Consider the following 25811-nt stretch of genomic DNA (forward strand, 5'->3'; position numbering starts at 1 on the left):
GATCTCTCAGTCAGTGCGCAGAAGTAAAACATAGATAGAATCTTGAAATATCTAGATTGGTTGTTTTCTCTGGACTGCATCTAATCCACTGTATCTATCTATTTATCATACATCTATGTCACTATAGCCAATGGAAATGCTAGAAATGGTCACATGGACTGGGAGAACCAATGGAAAATGCCTATAGTTTCTCAATAGTCCCGTGCACTCCACAGAACGGGCTGTCAGACGCTGGTTGCGTGTAATGTAGGATAGACCGATAGAGAGAGGCGCTTGTCTCTGGTTTTATAATAAAATGGCAAAAAGACAAAGGTATGAATGTTCAGTGCAAACATGTATTATAATGGAAAGTAGAAAAAACTGGTAGTTTACAGTTTATTATGCCTCCTATACACGCAGCTAGTTTATTTTAATCAATTTTCTGGCTCTGCCACAAATGTATGGTGGTTGATGGTCAGTCAGAGTTAAAAAAAATTCACTATGAATTTCTTAAATTAGCCATTATTTTTGGTTCTGGTCCGCCATATAATGGCTTGGAAATAATTTGGCCCAAGGACAAACTTAATTGCCAACCCCTGCTTTAGAGGCTTTGGGGGGGAAAACCCACTCACTCATTTGATTTTAGAGATCAATGTTTTTTTCTTCTCTTCTTTACATATTTATTTTGTTGTCTAGTCACATGACACTTTTTATGGCTTGACTTCCATTTGCCTACACTATATTAGCTTCTGTGACAACCACATCAATGATATTATTGAGGAATCAATAATAGAGTCAGTATATCCATTTTAAATGTCACTGTTACTCCCAGTATCTACTCACCACCAATCTGCTGGCTCTGTCAGGAGTTCCCTTCCTGGCCTCATTCGGTTTAGTCTGTTTACTATGGGCAGAAGTGTTCACGGTCCCCGGTTTAGGCTTCTGGATGTGAGCCTTGGTGGAGGTAGAGGAGCTAGACGAGGAGCCAGAGGATGACTGCTTCTCAGAGGAGCTATGGGGCCGCATCTTGTGAGTAGGAAACCTGTCTTGACTGCTAAGGCTGTCTGGTCTCACTCGGTTTCTGTTTGACCATTCCCCCTTCTTTAGGCTCCCTGTGGCTGGGATCCGTTTAGGATCTGTTGGGTTAGGGTTCTGTCCATCAGGCGTTTCAGCTGGGGATGGTTTAGGATCTGTTGGGTTAGGGTTCTGTCCATCAGGCGTTTCAGCTGGGGATGGTTTAGGATCCGTTGGGTTAGGGTTCTGTCCATCAGGCGTTTCAGCTGGGGATGGTTTAGGATCTGTTGGGTTAGGGTTCTGTCCATCAGGCGTTTCAGCTGGGGATGGTTTAGGATCTGTTGGGTTAGGGTTCTGTCCATCAGGCGTTTCAGCTGGGGATGGTTTAGGATCTGTTGGGTTAGGGTTCTGTCCATCAGGCGTTTCTGCTGGGGATGGTGTTTCTGCGGGGGATGAAAAGCAGCAGGTGGCGTTGCCAGGAGACTGCACAGAGGTGGGTGTGTGGTTAGAGGCCGCCTGCTCTGTCTGGGAGCTGGCCTGACTGCAGAGGGCTGAGGCAGCATTTTCAGACATAGCAGAGAGGCAGTCGGGCTGGGGTACTCCAGACTCCTCTCCATTCTCAGGTACACCCAAAGGTCCAGTAGGGGACAGTGCAATATCAGAGTGATCTGACTGGATGAACGTTATGCCCAAGTAGTGAGTCCCTGTATTCACTTCCCTCAGGGCCTCTGACTGGGCAGCATTTGTGGCAGCAGAGATGAGAATACCACTATTCATCACCCTGGCATGGGCCATTTTTATAGGTGTGCCTCTGTTCACTTGAGATTGTTTGCTTGGTACATTAACTTGTGATGGTTTGCTTGCTGCTGCCTTTACATGTGCAGGGCCAGCCATCGTCAGCTGATGTACAGGTCTCCACATGATTTTAGACTTCACATTCCTAAAGTCCGTTTTGGAAATTCTGTTAGCTAACGGGGGCAGTCTGGCAACCAGGTTTGGTTTTGGGATGACATTAACTTTCCCATATTTAGCAGGACCGACTGCTGGGCTAGCAAAAATGGGGGATTCCGACAAGGGAAGGAAGATGGCAGAGGGGAGACCATGGATTTTGTTCCCTGTGGTTTGGAACGGAGTGGAGGTCTGAACTCTGTTGCTGGCATCTGGCTCCTCTGACGTGGAGATCTTGCCTTCCTCTGATCTTGCCTCCCTGCTGACTTCATCACTGAAACAAGGCTCCGCCTCCCTGCTGACTTCAGTGAAACAAGGCTCCGCCTCCCTGCTGACTTCAGTGAAACAAGGCTCCGCCTCCCTGCTGACTTCAGTGAAACAAGGCTCCGCCTCCCTGCTGACTTCATCACTGAAACAAGGCTCCGCCTCCCTGCTAACTTCATCATTGAAACAAGGCTCCGCCTCCCTGCTGACTTCATTGAAACAAGGCTCCGCCTCCCTGCTGACTTCAGTGAAACAAGGCTCCGCCTCCCTGCTGACTTCTTCAGTGAAACGAGGCACCGCCTCCCTGCTGACTTCAGTGAAACGAGGGACCGCCTCCCTGCTGACTTCAGTGAAACAAGGCTCCGCCTCCCTGCTGACTTCAGTGAAACAAGGCTCCGCCTCCCTGCTGACTTCAGTGAAACAAGGCTCCGCCTCCCTGCTGACTTCTTCAGTGAAACGAGGCTCCGCCTCCCTGCTGACTTCTTCAGTGAAACGAGGCTCCGCCTCCCTGCTGACTTCATCAGTGGGGGCTGAAAGAACACGTACAGAAGCGACAGGCGCTGGTTCACACAGGAACGTCCGCAGAAGACCGCCCTCTTCCTCGCATGGTAGAGATAAAGTGGAGTTGAACTCTACCATTTTACCATCCTCCGTGGGCAGCTCTCCGGTGATCTTCCCTCCGACTCCCTCGGCAGGGATGTCCTGCAGAAGCCGCTCCAGAAAGAACAAGGTGGGAGGGGACATGTCCTTTAAGTTTAGACATAAACTGTTGGCCCTCGTCACCATCTCCTCTGAGCTGAGGGAGCAGCGCTCACTGGAGTCAGAGTCCAAAGAGCTGTCCCCCTTGGCAGAGTCCGGGGACATCACCACACCCCTGTCAGCCGCTCTGTCACCATCAACACTGTCGTCCTCCGAAGATCCGGTCTCTAGGCTGCTTGCCATCAGAGAGATGGTTCCATTCCAGATGTCCTCCGTGCCGGCGATAGTGAAAGTCTGATAAAGCACAGGGTCAGATATTATGAAGGTTTTACTGTGGATGGTCTGCACGTCACAGGGGGTCTCCCCAGGAGAGCCTTCACTGGAGTAGCAGCAGGGGGTCTCCCCAGGAGAGCCTTCACTGGAGTAGCAGCAGGGGGTCTCCCCAGGAGAGCAGCACTGGGACATGTCGACGTCGGCGGGGCTGCTGGTGTCTCCGTCGCTCAGGCTGCTCAGGCTCCTGGGAGAGTCAGGAGAGGGGGGTCCTGGACGGGGCCCAGAGTCACTGTCCCCAGGGGAGAGGGCCAGCTGCAGGCCTCTGTGAGACGAAGGACCCCTGGTCCCGACCTGGTCCTCGGTCGACATGTTAGGAACGTAATACTTAGATCCTTTGAGTTTGTGTCCACTGGTGTAGGTTTTCACAATAGACAGCTCCTTGGACTGCACCTTCAAAACAGATATAAAACAGTGTATGAATGCTGCTGACTTCATCACTGAAACAAGGCTCCGCCTCCCTGCTGACTTCAGTGAAACAAGGCTCCGCCTCCCTGCTGACTTCAGTGAAACAAGGCTCCGCCTCCCTGCTGACTTCATCACTGAAACAAGGCTCTGCCTCCCTGCTGACTTCATCACTGAAACAAGGCTCTGCCTCCCTGCTAACTTCATCATTGAAACAAGGCTCCGCCTCCCTGCTGACTTCATTGAACCAAGGCTCCGCCTCCCTGCTGACTTCAGTGAACCAAGGCTCCGCCTCCCTGTTGACTTCAGTGAAACAAGGCTCCGCCTCCCTGCTGACTTCTTCAGTGAAACTGGTGTAGGTTTTCACAATAGACAGCTCCTTGGACTGCACCTTCAAAACAGATATAAAACAGTGTATGAACATAACATGTCAAGTCAAGAGTTTTATTTGTCACGGCATACAATGAAATGCGGGGGGGGGGTCTTGCCCGCAACGATTGTGCATAATACAATAGTAATATATAATAAGAATCCAATAGAACGACATTGTGCAATAAAACAAGTAAACAAAGTAGGGCATATCGGTATCTGTACACGAGTTATTTACAGAGCATGGTAGGACATGCTAGGTCCTGTGGTAGTGCAATACACTGTTAGCTGAATATGGCTCCATATTTTAGTTGCAACAGAGACTGCATTTGTGCCTAAATAGCACATATTGCTAAAAGTGATATATATATATATATATATATAGATTAGATATAGAATTATAGATTTGTTCTTAGGATAACAACTTTGAGAACTTTACAGCATTGAATTCCATGATGTAAAGCCACACATTGTTTGGGTTCACACAGAGGTAGCATTGCTGAGGCTTTAGTTATTGGGACACAGTAGTTGCTGGTGGTCAGAAGGACAGAATGTTTAATTCTCGTTCAGAAAACAGACTTATACAACTTTTGGCCAAGTGCCATGTCAGTCTGCTGCATTAGTGGCAATGTTACAAGGCCAGTAATAAGCTGTTGTAACAGTAGCTGGATAGCCGCTGAATTATTTATGACTTGGTAGTTAAATGAAAAATGCAAAAGTCACCAAAGATCAGGTTTGCGATATGTTGTAGTGTAGGACTTTCTGAATCCGACTTCATGCCAGTAGATATAGATACACACATGCATATATATATAATCACACATATATCGATGACTTAGGTCGCTTTCACACAGGGGCTGTTTGGTCCAGATTATCGGACCAGAATTCGATAGTCGGGTTTTTCGGGTTTGTGTGAATGCGGTCGAACTCGGTCCGCCGGACCAAACAGGCGAACTCTGGTCCGCCTGAAAACGTAGGTCTAGGTTCGCTTCATCGGACCAAACACAAACCAAATATAGGACGTGCTTATTACCACTGTTCGCAGCATTCAATGCAAAACAAGCACACTGCATCTATCTCTATATATCTAACTGTGCATCTTGGGAAGAAGGAAGAAAAAAACGCGGCTTATTATATTGTTATATATATATATATATATATATCACAACATGGTGTAGGGCTGGGCGATATAACGATAAATATCGCGATATATTTTAATAATCGATATCGAATATCGAAATAAAAAATAAATATTTTTTTTTCTTTTTTTTTTGTGACCTGCAACAGGGCAGTGGACAGACTTGTCTTTCTTGCCTGCAACTTAAAGTAATGGCTTTGCTTGTCCAAATGACAATACTGACCAAATTGAGATTTATTTTTCTCTTGTCCATTTATTTCCAAGTTTCTTTAATAGTTGTCATACAGAAGTACAGAATACTTTTATACAAAATGCTTCTTACTGTTACTGTTACGCTTTTGTTTGCCTTCTAATTTAAAATACAGTTTGAAACCGTCTGTACACAGTAGGCTATGTATTGTGTGCTAGCAGAACTGACTCCAGTCACGAGTCACGGTGCACATGTGCGGTGGTTTGTCCACCAAAAAAGCGCCAAAAGATAGAAAATAAACTAGCAGAGCCAGAACTGTTCAACTCCCCTGGAGCCACAGCCAGCAGAGAAGCCGGTTTACTTTAGCTTTTAAACCAGCTGCAGCCTGAGAACTGGAGTGTGAGGGGATGTAACACTAAAGATGGCGGCAATGACAAAGAAAATAAAAAATAAAAATACTTATAACAATTCGATAATTATCGATAGAGAAATATGATAACATTATCATCATATCGTTATCGCGATATGATTTTTTTCCATATCGCCCAGCCCTAACGTGGTGTACAAGTTGTTTAGCGAGAGGATGGTGGTAATCGGCTTCAATAGAACAACTCGCCTCCGCTGATCTGGAGTCAGACAGAGCTCGCAGTCCACACACACGGGCTCGCAGCCACACACACATTTCCACTGTCCAATAGACGAGCGCCCTTTTCGACCGCGTGACATTGTTCAGATAGTTTGGTGCGCCTGACAGATTGCTATTGTGAACGCAGGCGAACCAAATGAAGAATGCAACAATGTTGCAACTTCACCACCAGAACCGCACAGAGTCCACCAAAACTATATGTGAAAGCGACCTTATGCTTACATATTTGGACATTTTTAGGCCCACATTTGAAAACGGCTCAATAGCCCACTTGTTTCTATTGGAATACACTTGGCTCATAATGTGACCAGAAACCCTCACTACCAATGTAGGTCCCCTTGCAGTCTCTCTTGTTATCACAACCTTGTGAAAACATGTTGGTCAGTAGCCTGCATTAATACATGGATGCGAACAGTCACAATCCTAACACGGAGCCATGTTGACATTGGGAAAAGAACCCAGAAGCGTTCCGACGTTGAACCCCCCCACAGGCCAGTCTAAACAGCTCCGTTGTGTACCGTTAGTGTTTGTTTAAGCTTACGGACGCAGTGGCTGGACTTGCCAAGCTTTCCAGATGTTTTTAAAACACAGAGAGATCTGTGTGGCGTTACCCAGAGTGCAATATATCACCACCAACGCACAGAGAAAATGTGCCAGTCTGCCTAGTGGACTTTAAAAACAAGTTATGGGCCCAAATTCATGGTGCTAATTAATAAATACGATGATTGACAAATGGGCTCATCTGTGCAGTTTTACAGTCAGGTTCGCTCCAGTTCCAGTCACACGGACCTTCTAGGGAGAAAAGAGACGAACATCTAGATTGTTGGGAGCGACGTTGCACACAGTCTGCTGCACTTCCGTCACGTTCAATAACAAGAGAGGGGGGGGGGGGGGGGGGGGGGGGGGGGTTCCATCAATGAAATACAAAAAAAAAGTACCATTTTTAGCTTCAAATAATTGAAGCTTCATTCTTTTTACACAAATGTTTCAATGCGTTAAGATTTACATTTAGCTTGGCGGCTGGGTGGTGAAGCAGAGATTGCGCTCGTCACCAATGCGACCAATAGTTCAGGTCATGCTGCTGCACCATGAGGCGAGTTGGCCTCAAGTTTCAATCCTTTTCAAATCTGGTTTCCTAACCTTGGGCTTATGTCGTTCATGCTTCACTGCTGAACTGGAATCCTCTTTTGATACCAATCCCTAAACATTACCCAGGAGCTAAATGGTATGGGTGTCAACCATTTTCTCTCACCACCCGTTTGGTTAAAAAAGTTGATGGTCCAGATTCGATTCACATAGGCATAGATTTAGGTGGGGGTTGCAGGGGACATCCCCTCAATATTGAGAAGAGGTACATTTCCCCCCTCAAAACATATAGCTAATATGAATGACAACCCCCTCCCCAAAAAAAAGGTAAAGAAATTATAATAAGGGGGTCAAAAACATTTATATATCCTTCTTACCTGTAACTATATATTAACCAACGATTTCTGACACCCCTACAGGACCATACCCTCTCAACCTTGCAGACGTGCCTCATAAAAGTACACCAGAATGCAGGAGGAAATTGAGTGTTTGACGCTCAACATTTCCAGGGGGAGGACACCCAGATCCCCCGCTTAACCATTTCACTGCCACACTACCAAACTGTTAACCCTTTCACTGCGACAATACAGAAGGTTAACCCTTTGGCGGCTGGCTGGCGCAGTGGACATTGCGCTCGTCACCAACGTCGTCATACTAACTCAATTGGCAGAGTTAGCGGGTGGAAGTCGATTGGTGGTAATCTGGACAGCGACTCCTACAGGTCGGTTGGGGACGCCTGCACAGCAGAGACAGGAAATAGCGGGGGTAGTGTGAGCCTCCCACACGTTACACCTCGCCAATGAGAGTCCGCGCTGGCAGGTGAAAAGATGCGACAGGCTGCCTCCTCGTGTATCGGAGGGGACACATGATGCAAGGCTTCTATCCTCCCTACAACCGGCTAGTGGGGGGCATATGTGAGCAACATTGAAGACAGGGGAGAATTGGCACAGCGGGTAATTGGGATGGGAGAAAATTTGAAAAAAAAGAGAGAAAAAGTGGGGGAAAAAAGGTTAACCCTTTCACTGCCACACTACAGAAGGTTACTATCACACTACAGACTGTTAACCGTCTGTAGTGTGATAGTAAAGGGTGAACCTTCTGTGTGGTAGTGGAAGGGTTAAAGTGTCCCCACCAGTGTTGGAAACCAAACCCTTGGTGATACGAACGGCCCAGTATCCATTTAAGAAGTCAGTCAGCGGCCCCACGACACCGGCAGTAGAGCTAGACTGCCAGATAACCCCACAGCTAGCTGCACGGCGACTGGGACAGTGGGACACTCCCATTTTGTGTTGGAACTAAAACTATTAGCGAAGTGCTAAACATTGTAATCAAATCCGCCATCCCACCAGGAAGTTGTTCTACCGGCATCCAGATTCATCCGACGTTCAGGGTTTTCAACATCCCCATAATCAGCGAGTTATTCGTCAAACAGACCCAAATATTTAGATTTGTTCTTAAAAGCACACCATAATTAAGCTAATAACAGTGAGTTGGAGGGGGCTCACTGACATGCAATATGAGGTAATGTAAAGGATAGGAGGCCAAGCGGCTCAAATTACAATTGGAAATATAGGCCTGTGTCATTTCAGACGTACTCCCTTGCAGGCAGAGTATCTCGTTTCATGAATCATCCGATGAGACGCACAACGTGACATTAAATATAAACGATCGCAGTGGGGAGACACATTCAAACCTGCACGAGTAGCTGCAATTAAAATAAGTGGAATTCCTGTGAAATAACTAATCAAAGAAATCACTACTGTGGCATTTTTGCTCCAACACTGAAAAAAACAATGCTATAAAATTCTGAATTACAAGCTGGTAAAGATGCATTTTTCAACATTACTTTGACAATACTGTAATAATCATTGGGTAATACGATTTTCATCAACACGATAGTGAGTCTAATAGTCCAAATGTGGATGAATACTATGTTGAGCAGCAGCACACCTCTCTCTCTCCGTCTGTCTCCTTAGAAACCAACACAATGCTTAGTCATTTGCAGACATATCCAGCTCTGACCGGCCATTTAAAGGAACAAGTATCACACATCGACGCTGTGCATTACTGAAGTTGAATAATCAAGAATAGTTGCACATCTGTGTAGAATAGATGTTGGCACGAAGGACCCCTCAAAAAGGGCACAGAATGTTCTTTATATCTATTCTACACTAATGATTTCAGAGTCGTGATGGTTGGAAATCTACCTGGGCTGGGTATCTGTTCTCTTTTGGAGTGCAGAGACATAAACCATGTCTCAACTACATTACTGGGCAGAGACATAAACCATGTCTCAACTACATTACTGGGCAGAGACATAAACCATGTCTCAACTACATTACTGGGCAGAGACATAAACCATGTCTCAACTACATTACTGGGCAGAGACATAAACCATGTCTCAACTACATTACTGGGCAGAGACATAAACCATGTCTCAACTACATTACTGGGCAGAGACATAAACCATGTCTCAACTACATTACTGGGCAGAGACATAAACCATGTCTCAACTACATTACTGGAAACACAAGAGACACTAAATAAGACAGAAAACAAGGCACCAATCCAGCTTGAGGCAAGAAAGAAGCACAACCGAATGACAAAAGTGTAAACAAAATACACATACTGGTAAGTCTACACAGCATTGTAAGCTGCTGTTCAACAATGCCAGCTCACGGATACAAGCTGTGCCAAACAACTTCAAAATACCTCCATTCATTTATTTGCACTTTGCAGTGTAAAGGGAGTTAGCCTTACCGGTGTGCCGTATCAAGCCAGAGCTCACTCGGGTCTTGCAGGTTCATCCAACTTTCCCCTCAAAAACAATCCCATTAGTTCCCTCTAACACACGGCAGTAAGATCCAGCCAACCAGCCCTGTGCTTGCTGGCAGGCACTGGTGTGTGTGATGACTGCTTCAGATAGACACCAACAACCACCCCACCCGCCCCCTCCCACGTTCCCTTCCCTCCCAGCGTTCAGAGCCAACTGTGCATCAGTAACATCCAGGCCGAACTGAGGGTGTCCTCTGTGCAGGCGGTAGATTCTGTTTTTATCCCCCGCCGCTGCAGGAATGTGGCTCAGTCTGACGGGGCAGCAGCACCGAGTCCTGAGTGTCAGCTACTCTCAGCAACACAAGTCTGCAGTGCTAGCGACTGCAGGCATCTCAGGGTCCAGCGCTCTGCTCCCAGTGTGACGGTCCACTCCTTAAGTTTACAGTAGGTGGACGGCAACATGTTACCTTATCCCCTGTCGGTTCCCACTGCAAGGGGAGTGGCCAAGGCCTGCCAGGGCCCAATCGGCATTCACTGTTGCTAAGCAGCCAAAGTCTCTTTTATGGAGAGAATGGATCAGGCAGCTCTTCATGTGGGAAAAGGGGAACAGAATGAGGAGAGGCCTCGTGCGTAGAATGCATTGTGACACTGGTGTAAAAGAGGCAAGACCCAACAACCAACCTCTGCATAGAAACATGCTGGACTGTAGTCTATTGACCAATAAAACGGTGTATCTCACACTTAAGTCCCACGACTGGTGACTGTTCCAGAGATTTTGCCAAAGAGCAAAAAGGTTAGAAAAACACTTTCATATAAACCACTCAGTCTTTGCGTTACACAAACTATGTTATTGTTAGGAGAAGGACATGGCCCTATATGCAAACAGTCGTCCATTAAAGACTGTTACACCACAGGTGTGAAACCGGGTTCTAGGACCAGTGCTATTTCTGCTTAATCCAAAAGGTCCTTACCCTGACCCCTGGCAACTATAATCTTGACTTGGGGACAAGCGGTCAATGAGTTGTACAGAACAGGTTGCCAGATTATAAATAAACAATAGTATCACAGGTATTTCTTTAGGTCAAGTTTTTACAGGGCCATGTAAAACGCCTTAGAATAGCTTCTGTAGCCTAAACCAGACAAAACCGTTTGGATTGAGTACTAATGTATGCAACACTAGTCACATAATTATATATAAAAAAAGATTTCATACTCAGAATTCCAATGAAATTGAAGCAATTTCTATACTTCGCCGTCTCAAATCACACAACCGTCGCCCTGTTCTCAATGTGACCTTGCAGTTTGGCTCGGAATAGAAATATGAAACGGACGAGTTTCATTCTCAGTGCAGCCTGAATTGTTCCCTTGTATGCTGTAGTTCAGTTGTGTAGCCTGAATTGTTCCAGACACTCAAAAGCGCTTTACAATGTAGGGTGGAAATTGCCTCCTTCACCCTGGTTCAAGAACTAGAACTGTCAGATTAGTTCAAGAGCCAAGAATCATGAACTGGCCTTGACAAGTTAAACTATAACATGCTTCTCTCTATTCAGCTCAGACTTCATATAACCGCCCTTGTGTCAGTCTTTTGATTTAACATGGAATCTCACTATCTAATGTAGACATGTTATACCTTATGGCTCCAGCGCACGTAATGCACTGAAGAACATCCTTACAAGGAGGAGTGAGATCCGTGGGACAATGCTACTCGTGCATCTCCAAAGCCCCCCAGGCACCACACAGAGCCTGCCCTGCCCCCGCATGCGTGACTGGAGAGACCAGTGTCACCCAGACAGGGGTTATAGGCAGAGACACCAAACCCGAGCCCGGTGCCAGAGCTGGCCCACAGTACAGCAGGGCAGCGGGTCAGGCCAGGGGATTCTACACAGCATGCCATGGTGTACATCAGAGGAGGAGAACAAACACGCCACTGAGCCTAGTTAGCAGCGCCAGTGGCAGACAGCGAATGATAACATGACTGCTGTTCTCAGTTCAGTGAGAGTATTAGAGATGCAAGTCTCAGCTGCAGGAATATAGTAGAGACATGAGTCTGAGCTGCAGGAATATAGTAGAGACACGAGTCTGAGCTGCAGGAATATAGTAGAGACACGAGTCTGAGCTGCAGGAATATAGTAGAGACACGAGTCTGAGCTGCAGGAATATAGTAGAGACACGAGTCTGAGCTGCAGGAATATAGTAGAGACATGAGTCTGAGCTGCAGGAATATAGTAGAGACACGAGTCTGAGCTGCAGGAATATAGTAGAGACATGAGTCTGAGCTGCAGGAATATAGTAGAGACACGAGTCTGAGCTGCAGGAATATAGTAGAGACACGAGTCTGAGCTGCAGGAATATAGTAGAGACATGAGTCTGAGCTGCAGGAATATAGTAGAGACACGAGTCTGAGCTGCAGGAATATAGTAGAGACACGAGTCTGAGCTGCAGGAATATAGTAGAGACACGAGTCTGAGCTGCAGGAATATAGTAGAGACACGAGTCTGAGCTGCAGGAATATAGTAGAGACACGAGTCTGAGCTGCAGGAATATAGTAGAGACACGAGTCTGAGCTGCAGGAATATAGTAGAGACACGAGTCTGAGCTGCAGGAATATAGTAGAGACATGAGTCTGAGCTGCAGGAATATAGTAGAGACACGAGTCTGAGCTGCAGGAATATAGTAGAGACACGAGTCAGTGCTGTGTGGATATACTAGTAGAGACAGTGCTGTGTGGATATACTAGTAGAGACAGTGCTGTGTGGATATACTAGACAGTGCTGTGTGGATATACTAGACAGTGCTGCTGTGTGGATATACTAGGCAGTGCTGTGTGGATATACTAGACAGTGCTGTGTGGATATACTAGACAGTGCTGCTGTGTGGATATACTAGGCAGTGCTGTGTGGACATACTAGACAGTGCTGTGTGGAATCATATACTAGACAGTGCTGCTGTGTGGATATACTAGGCAGTGCTGTGTGGATATACTAGGCAGTGCTGTGTGGATATACTAGGCAGTGCTGTGTGGATATACTAGGCAGTGCTGTGTGGATATACTAGGCAGTGCTGTGTGGATATACTAGACTAGTGGTTCCCAAACTGTGGTGCGCGAGCGCCCTCTAGGTGGTGCGTGACATGAAAAGGCTAATGGTAAATAATTTTTATTTTTTTTTTACAATAAAATTTCATAAAAATCGTAGTCAAACCTTTAGTATTATGGATATTAAACATGCTGGCAGAGTACATGCATCCATGTTGTCGTGAACATTTTAATTAAATAAAGAAATTCCCTATCCATAGTCGCCGTGGGAAGAGATCAAATAAAAAATCGAATCTGTGCACGGAGACCAGCAACAATTTTTTCTAACAGAAACCCATTGGGGGGTGCGTCAGCTAGGTCGGGAGGTGATAGGGGGTGCACGGCCAAAAAAGTTTGGGAACCGCTGTACTAGACAGTGCTGTGTGGATATACTAGACAGTGCTGTGTGGATATACTAGACAGTGCTGTGTGGATATACTAGACAGTGCTGTGTGGATATACTAGACAGTGCTGTGTGGATATACTAGACAGTGCTGTGTGGATATTGAAATGGAAGAAGCAATCCCTGCTGAGCTGTTGTCTTGCACCGTCTGTGAGAAGTAGATATTTTAGATGCGTCAGCAGCTGTGCTAATGGGGCCCGGATGTCCGCCTGACAAACGTGGCCTAAGTGAATTAGATTAGCTGACCCGAGAGTAATGATCAGGTCGTATCAATTTATTGCACTGTCACAAGACTAATTAACATGAAAAGTATGTATTCTCAAAAGCACCTGACCCTGAGAAGAGCAGTGTTTTACAGCAAGACAGGGTTAAAAGATAGAAAATAGCCTGAATGGAACCTCCGTGTGTATTTGTAGTAACTTGGATCCTCTTACTGGTGAGGTCATAGCTCTCCATACATACTCTCTAGGCTATTTCCTGTTCACAAAATTGCCCCCTGGGTCTGATTGACACACAGCCTACTGCTGCCTCTGCCATGGCTGTATATATAGACCAGAGAAGTAAACATGTAGTAGAGAGAGGGCTCAACTGCACACAGTAAATAAAACAAGCTACTCTCACTACAAATCCAAAAATGGTGGTGGTGGGGTTGAGGAACAACAATAATTGTTATACATTTTGTAGTAATTGGCATTAGTCACATGTATTTAAAGGAAAACTCCAACATTTTGGGAAATTAGCTTATTTGCCATCTACCCTGGAGTTAGACAAGATGCATGCAAACCTTTTTCTTCTCTGTGCATGCAGTAGGAGTAGGAAGACGTTGGGAACTAGGCTAATGGAGGAACCTACTTCCAGTGACTGACGCTAAGCTAGGCTAACGGTGTGCGTCTTCCTACTGCATGCACAGAGAAGAAAAAAGGTATGCATCTTCTTGTCTAACTCCAGGGTAGATGGCAAATAAGCTAATTTCCCAAAATGTTGGAGTTTCTTTAACTTTAACAATAGCGCACCAACACCAGAGCTAAATCTCGTGCCTAGATCAACTTCAATGCAAGCCGTCTCCGGCTGTCTCGTAATGACCGGAGTGCTGGACGTCCCGCGATGATGTCGGGGAGGTTGCGACTTGCGACCCTCTCTGCGCCGCCCCCTATCTCCCTGTCTCCGGCTGTCTCGGAGCGATAATAATAATAACTTTATTTGTATAGCACTTTTCATACAGAGGTTGCAGTTCAAAGTGCTTCACAACAGTAAAAAAATACAGGCATAAGCGAGCATAAAAAATTTAAAATTTAAATACAAAGAGATAGAGAGGTAGCAAGGTTAGGCAAATCACAGTTCTTCAGCAATACAAATAATAAAATAGAATAGATTAGATAAGAGTAAAAAGTGCGGTTTGATTCAGTTTAAAATAGGCTAAAAATAATAAGATAGAATGGACAGTAAAAAGTGTGATAAGATTGTTCAATAAAGAAACAATGATGACCGGAGTGTTGAACGTCCCGTGATTAAGATCGTGATTAAGATCTCTTTGCGCCACCCCTGTGCCTCAAATAGATCCGCTATCAGCTCTATCTTTAATCTTTCAAAATGTTCAGTTGCTATTGCATGCACTCATCTGTGTTTCACTACACACATGAGTGCATGCTTACCAACTTGTCAGTCTGCAACACTACTATGACAGACATCTAAAAAGGGAGATCCCCCTTGAATGGCCCTTCTAAGGTTTCTCTCCTCCACACTGCCTGTGGTGCATTTTTTTCCCATTGTTAGGTTTTAGTGAGTTTTTCCTTACCTTCGCGTGGAGTATGTCTGAGAGTGTTTGCATTCATTCATTTAGCATTTATTTAAAATTTGTTGGACCTTATGGTGTTCTTGATTTATTGTTATGTTTCTTCTTAACTTGTTTAAAGAAGACGTCGGCCCATGGGGACATCAACATGTGTTGTTGGGCCTTGCAAATAAATTTGATTTGATGTAACCACTAGATGGCTCACTTACACTTGAAAAAAATATCAAAGTTGTTCAACACATCACGTCTCAAGTGGCGTTTATTATGTTATCGTTACAGTTTGGCGAACTCAGAACCTTCCGTTACAGTAACATTGGCTAGCAGTTAGCGTCATTATAACACAACACCCCTCGTGTATATATTTTCCGTTAGGATTTTCTGTTAGGAACTGTATTTGCATATCTTGTATGTCACAAATGTAACAGTACTGTATACCTGTATATCATGCATGTCAGAAATGTCAAGATATACATCTGTATGTTGCGTATGTCATTGTCATAAATTATCAAACAAGATTACAAACATCACAAAACAAACTAGTCAGACTACTACTTGACCTTACCCCTAGAACCCACCTCACCCCTGCACACTTTGACAACCTAGGATGGCTTAGAGTTGACGACAGAGTACAGCAACTTGCAATGGGCCTGGTGGGTCTACAAGATAAACTATACGACTACTAAGGTACCCATGTCAAAATACTTCCCAAAGGTCAGTGAATACCACGACACCAGAGGAAGCTCAACAAATCATGTTAAACCCAGATTCGGCTCAAACAAGGGACTAAACACGTTTCGCAATTATGCCACATCAATGTGGAACGCTCTACCCAAAGCTGTAAAGTAATGTGAATCCCTACCCATATTCAAAACCGCTCTAAAAGAGCACCTACGGGAGGCTGCAATTCGAAACTGGCCACCGTAAATGTCCAAACCCCCCACCCCCTCCTAATAGACAGTCTCCTCCCCGCCGTATATGTCTATTTCTCTCCCACCCACCCACCCCCTCCTAACAGTCCCCTCCCCATCATATGTATATACTCCGTCAGGATCTATGAGTAACAGTACTGTATATTTGAATACCGTATATGTCACAAATGTATCAGTACTAAATACCTATATGTCCCTATGCCATAAATGTCATGCATGTTGAGCATGTCTTAAATGTCAATATGAAATGAAAATGGGAGACCCTGATGGAAACAAGACAAACGTCTTTCTCTGGTCTGCATTCCCTTAACAATTGTGTGTATTGAGCCGTACTGCATTGTACCCATTCTGCAATCTGTTAATAAAGTGTTCAATCAAACTATATGAATGTTTATAAAACATTCATACCCTTAATTCAAAATAAATAAAAATGTTCTTCATGGTCAATCATGAGATTTGCTCATTTTGAGTTTGTAGGCCAGCCACACAGGTGTTCCCAAAACGACCTAAAGTTACGAAACAGAACTGAAACATGAAGATTAAGATGTTTGTGCCCATCAAAAAAATATAAGGTGGGCAACAAATTTAAATAAAGCCATTATGGCAATAAGTAGCCTCTACACTACAATCTCAACAAGAAGGGTGTTAGTGAGGTATTAATGTAATCCAATCAATGGTGTTCCGCCCACAATGCTCTTCAGAACGCAGTTTCGGCTCCTTACATGTTCGGACCACTTCCCTCACAAAAAGCCAAAGTCCCAGACGATACTTTCAACTGGTAGAACAAACAAACACTGAAGTTGTAGCCACTAGCCCCTGTGCGCACACGGTGTTTGTCGGTTGATCATTGGACTCAGAAATGCCTGTTTGCCTGCGTTCTTCATTAAATGAGTGTTTGATCAAAATGTTACCTCAAGTCTCGACTACAATGTTGTAGGCCATCTCACGGAGGTGGAATGTGCAATATTGGCTCTACCGCCGATTAAACATGTTATTTTTCGGTGACGGCAGAAGAACGTTTGACCTCTCGGTCCGTGTACGTTTTGATAGTTGGTTTTTCGTTTTTGATGTGAAGAATGGAGAACGGAACCACGTGACAAGTACATTTTTCAATGTAAAAGCCATGCACGATCTAACGTTAACGAATATGTATAACGTTATGAATAAATACATAAATACATGCATACAGATCTATACCAGGGTAACGTTATGATACATACATTTTTTGTTTTGTGCATTTCATTTAGACATGATATTTTATGTGAAGTAATAGCCTAATAATATGGAAATAGCCTGTGTGGTCTGTATCCTAGTTCAGTGGAGTGGTCGGCAATAGGCGGCTCGCAGAGAATATGATTTGTGATGAAGACTCGCTTTATTGTATCGGAATCGGGAGACTTGGGTACAGTTAGAAAGATATTCACAGATTCGAATTTCCGCGTCAATAATTCTTAAGCGAAATGTTTTTAAAACACAAAGGACACCTCTTTCCTATTGTTACCTTTTTCTGTGTTAACTCGAACCTTAGTAAGAGTACAGGAGAGTGTTATCTTCACTCTAGGGCCGAAGTGGTCATGTACAGTCACGTACTGTTTTAACGTACTGTCCGGACTTCGGGGTAAATCCCTCTTGATGTGTGGTGGTGACAATAATCACTGGAAACAGTTATCTTCAGGACTGTGCATTTATTTCCATTGTATTCTTCATATCATGCTGTTGACTAACGTTACATATCTCACAACAAGCTACCTGCTTCTGTTGTTCTTCCTGTGTACAGTCTGTCTCATCACATATTCGCTCCTTGCGTAGCTGACCTGTATGCCTGGGTGCCTCCCTCTTAAAGGAACAGACCATAATCTTATAACACTACCCCCACTCTGGATGGCAATTAACAATTAAATATAATAACATTCCAGCACCCCTATGACTACACACAAAATATCCTAAACAGATTACATAGACTTTTTTTTCTTTTGAACACCCCTTGAGTCTCTGGAGTCCTTTAGGGTCACAATGCCCAAGAACATCTCCCCTTGACGGAGTAACAGTCCATAAGAAACAGTCCATTATAATCCTTAAGATAGTTGTTTCTCTTGAGAACAGGGTGAAATTGTGGAAGGTAGTGCAGTGTTAGGAGTTTAACAGTCCACCTCCTTTCAGTGCTTCTGAGGTTCCAACACACTCTGAAAAAACAGCATGAAACACACCTACAACGCAACGAATACAGCCCCAATATAACCACAGCTCTAACTCAATATTAAAGGCAACCTCCCAGTATCCTCTCTAGCTTCTAACTGAGTAAAACACCTGCTTCACCTGTTCACCCCAAAATAATTGTATGGTCTCACTTTTCTCACCGTAAACAAGATCACCACCAAAGTAAATTTACTCATGATGCCACAGTGCCTCAAGTTTTTTTCTTTAACCAAAACAATACAAAGTCTTTCAAACAACAAACTCCTTTCAACTATTTTTTTCTTTAAACAGGAGTAATATAACTTTTTTTTTAGTAAGTCACCCACTCTCCATATTTATCTGGGGGTCTCCTGGTCCTGCTAGACCTGCCCCTGGATGTTTGGCACTGAGTGGAGTCCATAACCGTTGCTTTTTGAGTACGTTGCACTGCACTACCCCCACTAGCATGAACCTCCTCTGTACTCGAGGAGACTTGGGCTGTGTGTGGCGAAGAGGGGAAAGCAACAGGGCTCAAGGGAATGTCTGTAGATGACTCTGCTTCCTGTCCGCTATCACTCCCCGCCGCCGTATCCGGGAACAGATTAGCCAGGAACAGGTCAGAGTCGATGAGGCTGGTATCTGGAATGGGTGGTAGAACCTCAGCAGGGTTCCAGACTTGTGCTTGTTCGATGACCCAGACATTATCCAACAGGGTACGGGAGTGGTATGGTTTGAGTTTGTCATGGTGCACTACTTTGACTTTTGCCTTAGGCCCCTTTTTGATGCGGTACACCAAGTCGTCCAGTTGGCCTAGGACAAAGTATGGCCCCTCGTATGATGGCAAGAATTTCCTCACCTTATCTCTTACTCTCTTGGTGCCTTTTACTAGGTGCCAGACAGCATCACCTGTGTGGTACAGAGTGCGGCAAACGTTCTTGTCATATTGCTTTTTGGCCCGTTCCACAGACTGACCTAGGGCATCTCTGGCGATCTGGTGAGCAAGCTCCAGCCTTTCACGGAGCTGAGTGACATACTGTGGAGGAGTCTGGGCACTTTCATGGCCGGGTGGCAGACCAGCCACCAGGTCAATTGGCTCAGTCACTTCCCGCCCAAACAACATCATGTTGGGGGTAAACCCAGTGGAGCTGTGCTTTGTTGCCCTATAGGCCATTACAGCATAGGGAATCATGATATCCCAATCCCAGTGGCAGCGTTCAGCTGTTGTGGCTAAGATATTTTGCAGAGTGGCATTGAAACGTTCAACCTGCCCATCAGACTGTGGCCTGAAAGAAGTGGTGCGCGTCTTGTCTATTCCAAGTAGTTCACACATTTTCTGAAACACTTGTGATTCAAAATTGGTGCCCTTGTCACTGTGCAAAGTCTGAGGTGCTCCAAAACGACATACCCATTCAGAGGTGAATACTTCAGCGACAGTTACAGCCTGCTCATCTGGTAGGGGATAGGCTTCCACCCATTTGCTGAAGTAGTCTTGAACTACTAACACATAGCGACTATGACGATCAGTCTCGTTGAGGGGGCCCATTATATCCAGAGCCACTCGCTCCATAGGTGCTCCAACGCGGACAGTGCCCATGGGGGCCTGGGGTGTCTTAGAGGGCCTGGCTCTGGCAGCACAGCTAGCGCATGTGCGGCACCACAGCGTGACATCTTCTCTCATACGATACCAGTAGTATCTTGTCTGCAGACGGGTGAGAGTCCGATCCACTCCAAAGTGACCCCCCACAGGACCATCATGCATTTGTTTCAGGACATCTGACTGGTACATACGAGGTAGTATTATCTGAGGGTAGAATATGGTTTCCTCTGCACAATAGAAGCGTCGCACCAGAATACCTTCTTTGAAATACAGTCTTTTCCACTGACTCCAATATGTTTTGGTGGCCGGGCTATGAGGTGAGATCTCCGCCCATGAGGGACGTTCTGTTCCCTGTTCCAGCGCTTTCCTGATGGGAGTGATATCAGGGTCAGCTATCTGAGCCTCCCTCAGCTGCTCAACGGTCCAACCGTGGAATAATTGCGCCTCTGTAGTCTCTGTGAGAAGAATCCTTTCTTCAGTTTGTGAATTTCCATCAGACCTTAAGTCCTCCACACATGTGCTTCCCATTCCAGGGGATGGGGAGTCCACTACCCCCACTAAGCTCAACTCTATGGGATGAGCTTCAGTAGTTCCTGCTGTCACACTACCGCCCAGGTCACACTGCACAGCCTGATGTCTTGACTTTTCCATGTTCAACAACGGGTCTGGCACTTTGCAAGGGCAGAACTGACGACAAGGCCTTCTAGACAGAACATCGGCATTGCAGTGCTGCCGTCCTGGGCGATGGATCACCTTGAAGTTGTATTCACCAAGCTTCTCAAGCCATCTGGCTAGCTGTCCCTCGGGCTCCTTCATCCGTATTAGCCAGCGGAGGCTACTATGATCCGTGCGGACGGTGAAAGATCTTCCCAGCAGGTACTGGCGGAAGTGTGATGTGAATTCCACCACGGCTAGCAACTCCCTCCGTGTGGTACAGTAGTTTTGTTCAGTCTGGGAGAGTCTTCTACTGCCATATGCCAGCACACGCTCCTCACCGTCCTGCATCTGAGAAAGGACAGCTCCGATTCCAGTGTCACAAGCATCTGTGTCTAGAATGAGGTCCCCGGTATCAAGGGGGTAGCCAAGGACAGGTGCAGTGGTAAGTAGTTGCTTTAGTTTATCAAATGCCTCCTGGCATTCCTGTGTCCAGTGGAAACGGGCATACTTTTTGGTCAGGGCATGTAGAGGTTGAGCGACAGCAGCAAAGTCTTTTACAAAACGTCTGTAGTATGACGCAAGGCCTACAAACTGGCGGACCTCACTGACGTCGGATGGTGTAGGCCACTCTCTGACTTTCTGGACTTTCTGTGAGTCGGTAGCGACCCCCTGCTCGGAGACGATGTGCCCGAGGTAGGCTACTTGCCGTTGGAACAGGCAACACTTTGCTGGTTTCAATTTCAACTTGGCTTGGCGCAGTCGGTCAAACACCTGGGATAGCCGCTGCAGCATTTCTGGTACATCCTTTCCCAGTGTAATGATGTCATCTAAGTATACTAAGCAGGTCTCCCATTGCATGCCAGCAAGGACGCGGTCCATTAGACGTTGAAACGTTGCTGGGGCGTTACATAGCCCAAACGGCATAACATTCCACTCAAAGAGCCCCTTCCTGCTGCAGAATGCTGAGGCCTTGCGTGCTCTGGGGGTTAGTTCCACCTGCCAATAGCCAGATGCAAGGTCCAGAGTGCTGAACCATTTGGCGCTGGATAAGGTGTCCAGAGTATCTTGAATACGAGGTAATGGGTACGCATCTTTAATGGTACAGTCATTCAAAGCCCTGTAGTCCACACAGAGACGATAGGTATCGTCCTTTTTGCGTACCATGACAATGGGCGCGGCCCAACTGCTGTGGCTGTTACGGGCGAGTCCAGTATCGAGGCTCTGCTGTATCTGCTGGTCAGCATTCAGTTGTTTTTCCTGGGCCATGCGGCGGGGGTGTTGTTTCACTGGGACACCTGGCAGGGTTTGAATGTCATGTTGCACTAGGTTAGTACGGCCTAGGTCAGTGGGTCCTGTAGAGAAGATGTCGCCGTAGTCTTGCAGGAGCTTCGCTAGACTGCACTTTTCCTCGGTAGTTAGCTCAATGGAACTCTGGGCGTACAGAGTGGTGAGATGTTCTGGCACGGTGGGGAAGGCACGGTCGGACTGTTGGGATTCAGTGATGATGGTAGGGGGCTCCATTATCTCAACAGACTGGAGAAACCCTGCTACAGCTCCTTTCTTGATGGTAACATCAGTGGTTCCTGGGTTAAATACTCTGATTGGTATACTCTTACTGGGCTGGGCTCCTACTAAGACCCGGGCCACCAGCAATCGGTGCTTCTCAACAAAGCCTTTTGTAGGGCATAGCATCACCTCTCCTTTCACAGGGGTCCGGAAATGAGCATTTCCCGGTATAATGTACTCACGTCCTGGTGCTAGAACTGTGGTGCGAGCTACTCTTACTGCATGTGCTCTCGGCCTGTTGTCCGGATGGAAGTATGGTATTTGTTCACCGAACAACACAATCTTTCGGTTGCCAAAGTCCAGATGTGCTCTTGACTGCTCTAAGAATGGATGGCCCAGGATGGCCTCAGCACTGCCTGGCAGGTCGGCAAGTATGAAATCTACACCCACAGTCTGGCTGCCAATCTGAACAGGTAAGTGAGCTTCACCCAAGGCAGGGACATTCCCAGGACCAATGCCATGCAGGGACTGTACAGTTGATGGTTGGATAGGTGGTCTGACCTCCGGGGGGATAGAATTATAGTATCGCAAAGGCAGCACATTTCTCCCTGCCCCAGAGTCTAAGATGGCACAAATCTCCATGTCATACATCAGCAGGTGGATACACATTTCTGGGCTCTCACCTTTACCACTGGACCCTCTGCGTGCATTTTGGTTTTTGGAGACATTCAAAACTGTGTCCGCCTGCAGCTTAGTTGGGTTTGTTAGAGAGTGGCAATTACGCCACATGTGTCCAATACCCGAGCAGTTGTGACAGCGGATGCTATCCCAATTTGTATCTTTTTGTCTCCTTTGTTTGTATTGCGCGGGGTGGTTCTGGTTCTGCTTTGTGGGTGCTGGTGCTGCACCATTATTTCCCTCAGCTTCATCAGAGTGGGCATAATCGCGCACCATAGCCATTCTGGTTCTCCGCTCAGCTACATTCCGTGCTCCAGTCTGCATGAGCTGTGCAACGCTGGTAGCTGCTCTCCTGGTAGTTTCATAACGACGAGCAATGTCGTAAGCTTGGGCTAATGTGCGAGGTCGGTCTTCTAGGAGCTTCTGAATAATGTTGGCGTCCCCCATAGCATTAGTGAACACCTCAACACTGATTGCATCCTGCTCCTTTTCAGAACGGTCAGCGTATGCAATAGACACTTTCTCATATATGTCGTCCCTCAAGATGTGTAGTGCCTCACCTGGCAGGCGGATTCGTTGCCTTAACTCGATGGCAACAGCCACTGCATACTCTGATGATGGGCCATAAGCAACCTCCACCTCCTCAACAATGTCTCTGTAGTCCCAGCGTGCTGACCTTGGGTTGCGGTGGACCACTGCTCCTGCTGCACCTATGAGACAGAACCTCAACTGGACAGCCATAGTGTTCTCTGACCAGCGATTAGCCTCAGCACAGCTCTCAAAGCGCTGCAAGAAGTCCTTCCATGGTGTGGTGCCATCATACTGACCCGGTCGTAGTGTAGGAATCCTCTCTCGCTGAACACTGTCGTCCTCGCTGTCTGAAGACAGGTTGTACTGCACACGCCGGGGCAGCCGGCCACTTGGATGGAAGCCTGCTCGCCTGCGATGGGACTGATCATAGCCATAAGTCACAGCTTCATTACCTCCATGGACCGGTGTACTCTGCCTGTGGTGTACAGCGCCCTCTGGCTGCACCTGACGGGAACACACACCCGGTGTCACAGGGGTGGAAAGCAGGGTTGCAGGTTCAATATGTGGGGAATAGACTGTCACATTGTTCATAGGTGTGCAGCGTGTGCTCTCCATAAAGGCTGCTGGTTTAGCAGCAATGCAGGGGTTAATGTTATGGGTAGCTGCATCTCCTATGGTCATTGAATGCATTTGTCCATACAACATATTCATATGGGGAGGCTCAGCTCCATAATGACTTTGCTGCATTTCAATGCCACTGTCTCTCATACTTTGATCATTCATATGAGCAAAGGGGTTTGTACTTGACAACGACAGATGAGCATGTGGGTAATTGTCACTGGCCATTATCAATGGCTTATTATGTGCAGTAAATGGGTTTGACATTGCACCAGTAGGGGGCAGCTGATCCTCTGTTATGAACGGGTTGAGGCTTTGTCCATGTTGGTATTTCATTTCACGTCTCAGGTTAGCGACATCAGACTGAGAGTACATGGTTGTAGTTGTGGGGGTTAACATGAATGGGTTAGAGTAGTTGATCACTTGCTCTTCATAGTTGGTCATTTCCCCGTCAACGTTACTTCCATGGGCCGTCATCATCTCAACTCAGTTCATTGACTGACGAAATTGCCTCGTGCGTCCTTTAGCATGAGCTAACTATACGTGTCCATAGTTTACATTACAACTCATTGATGAAATCAGGATTTTTCATATCCCGGACTCGAGCCCCCAATGTTACCTTTTTCTGTGTTAACTCGAACCTTAGTAAGAGTACAGGAGAGTGTTATCTTCACTCTAGGGCCGAAGTGGTCATGTACAGTCACGTACTGTTTTAACGTACTGTCCGGACTTCGGGGTAAATCCCTCTTGATGTGTGGTGGTGACAATAATCACTGGAAACAGTTATCTTCAGGACTGTGCATTTATTTCCATTGTATTCTTCATATCATGCTGTTGACTAACGTTACATATCTCACAACAAGCTACCTGCTTCTGTTGTTCTTCCTGTGTACAGTCTGTCTCATCACATATTCGCTCCTTGCGTAGCTGACCTGTATGCCTGGGTGCCTCCCTCTTAAAGGAACAGACCATAATCTTATAACACTATCGTAGTAAGGTAGACAATGAGCTACAACCTTACTTTCACCTAAACGAGGCGAGCCGGCCTCGGAGCTGTACATTTAATAACTAATAATAATAAATTGATCTATATGTGCAGTCGGCCTTGACGAGGCAAGTGCGCAGCCAGGGACCGTCTAAAAAGTGCAACACCGAAAAGAGGCACTGCAAAAAGATTGATTGATTGATTGATTGATTGATTGAAAAGTTTATTAACAGATTGCAGAATGGGTACAGTACAGTACAGCTCAATACATACAATTGTTAAGGGGATGCAGACCAGAGAAAGACTTTCGTCTTGTTTACATCAGGGTCCCCCATTTTCAATTCATCATAACATATATGACATACATGACATACAGATAGACAGTACTGCTACATCTATACATTTATGACATATCAGATTTGCAAATACAGTACTGTTTGTGATACAAAAATTTCCAGAAAAAGAGTGTATATACATTTGGCGTAGAAACTGTACATTGGAGGAGGTTGGCTGGGTGGGGTGGGGTTGGGTGGGTGAGGGCTGTACATTGGAGGTGGGGGGGGGGGGGGGGTGGGTAGGGGACACACATTTTACACTGTACATTGGAATACTGACAAAGCCTTACTTGGTCATTTACTGTACAACTAGGTTAGGACATTTGTAGGGGCCAGTTTCGAATTGCAGTCTCACGTAGGTGTTTGAGTTTTTGAAAGTGGGTAGTGATTCACATTCCTTTACAGCTTTGGGTAGGGCGTTCCACATTGATGTGGCATAATTGCGAAACGTGTTTAGTCCCTTGTTTGAGCCGAATCTGGGTTTTACATGATTTGTGGAGCTCCCTCTGGTGTTGTGATCGTGGTATTCACTGACCTTTGGGAAGTATTTTGACATGTACATGGGTACCTTGGTCGCGTAGTGTATCTTGTAGACCAGGCCCATTGCAAGTTGCTGTACTCTGTCGTCTACTCTAAGCCAGTGTTTCTCAACTGGTGGGCCGCGACCCAAAAGTGGGTCGCGGGGCCAT

General features: G+C 46.0%; 2 protein-coding genes across 2 annotated transcripts in view; both read right to left on the reverse strand.

Moving 5' to 3' along the window:
• Window positions 1-3369, reverse strand: part of LOC311225095 (uncharacterized protein) — a gene marked incomplete at its 5' end in the record, with an annotated part of 40142 nt that extends 36773 nt beyond the window's left edge. The window contains one exon of the mRNA XM_084310300.1: window positions 823-3369. Within this exon, the coding sequence (XP_084166426.1) occupies window positions 823-3369 (2547 nt within the window). The remainder of the gene's footprint in view (window positions 1-822) is intronic.
• LOC311226124 (uncharacterized protein) overlaps window positions 1-25811 on the reverse strand; it is a gene marked incomplete at both ends in the record, with an annotated part of 109877 nt that overhangs the window by 63116 nt on the left and 20950 nt on the right. The gene's annotated exons all lie outside the window — the stretch shown is intronic.

The sequence above is a fragment of the Notolepis coatsorum genome (genome assembly GCF_963971535.1).
Source record: "Notolepis coatsorum genome assembly, chromosome: 3".
NCBI lineage: Eukaryota > Metazoa > Chordata > Actinopteri > Aulopiformes > Paralepididae > Notolepis > Notolepis coatsorum.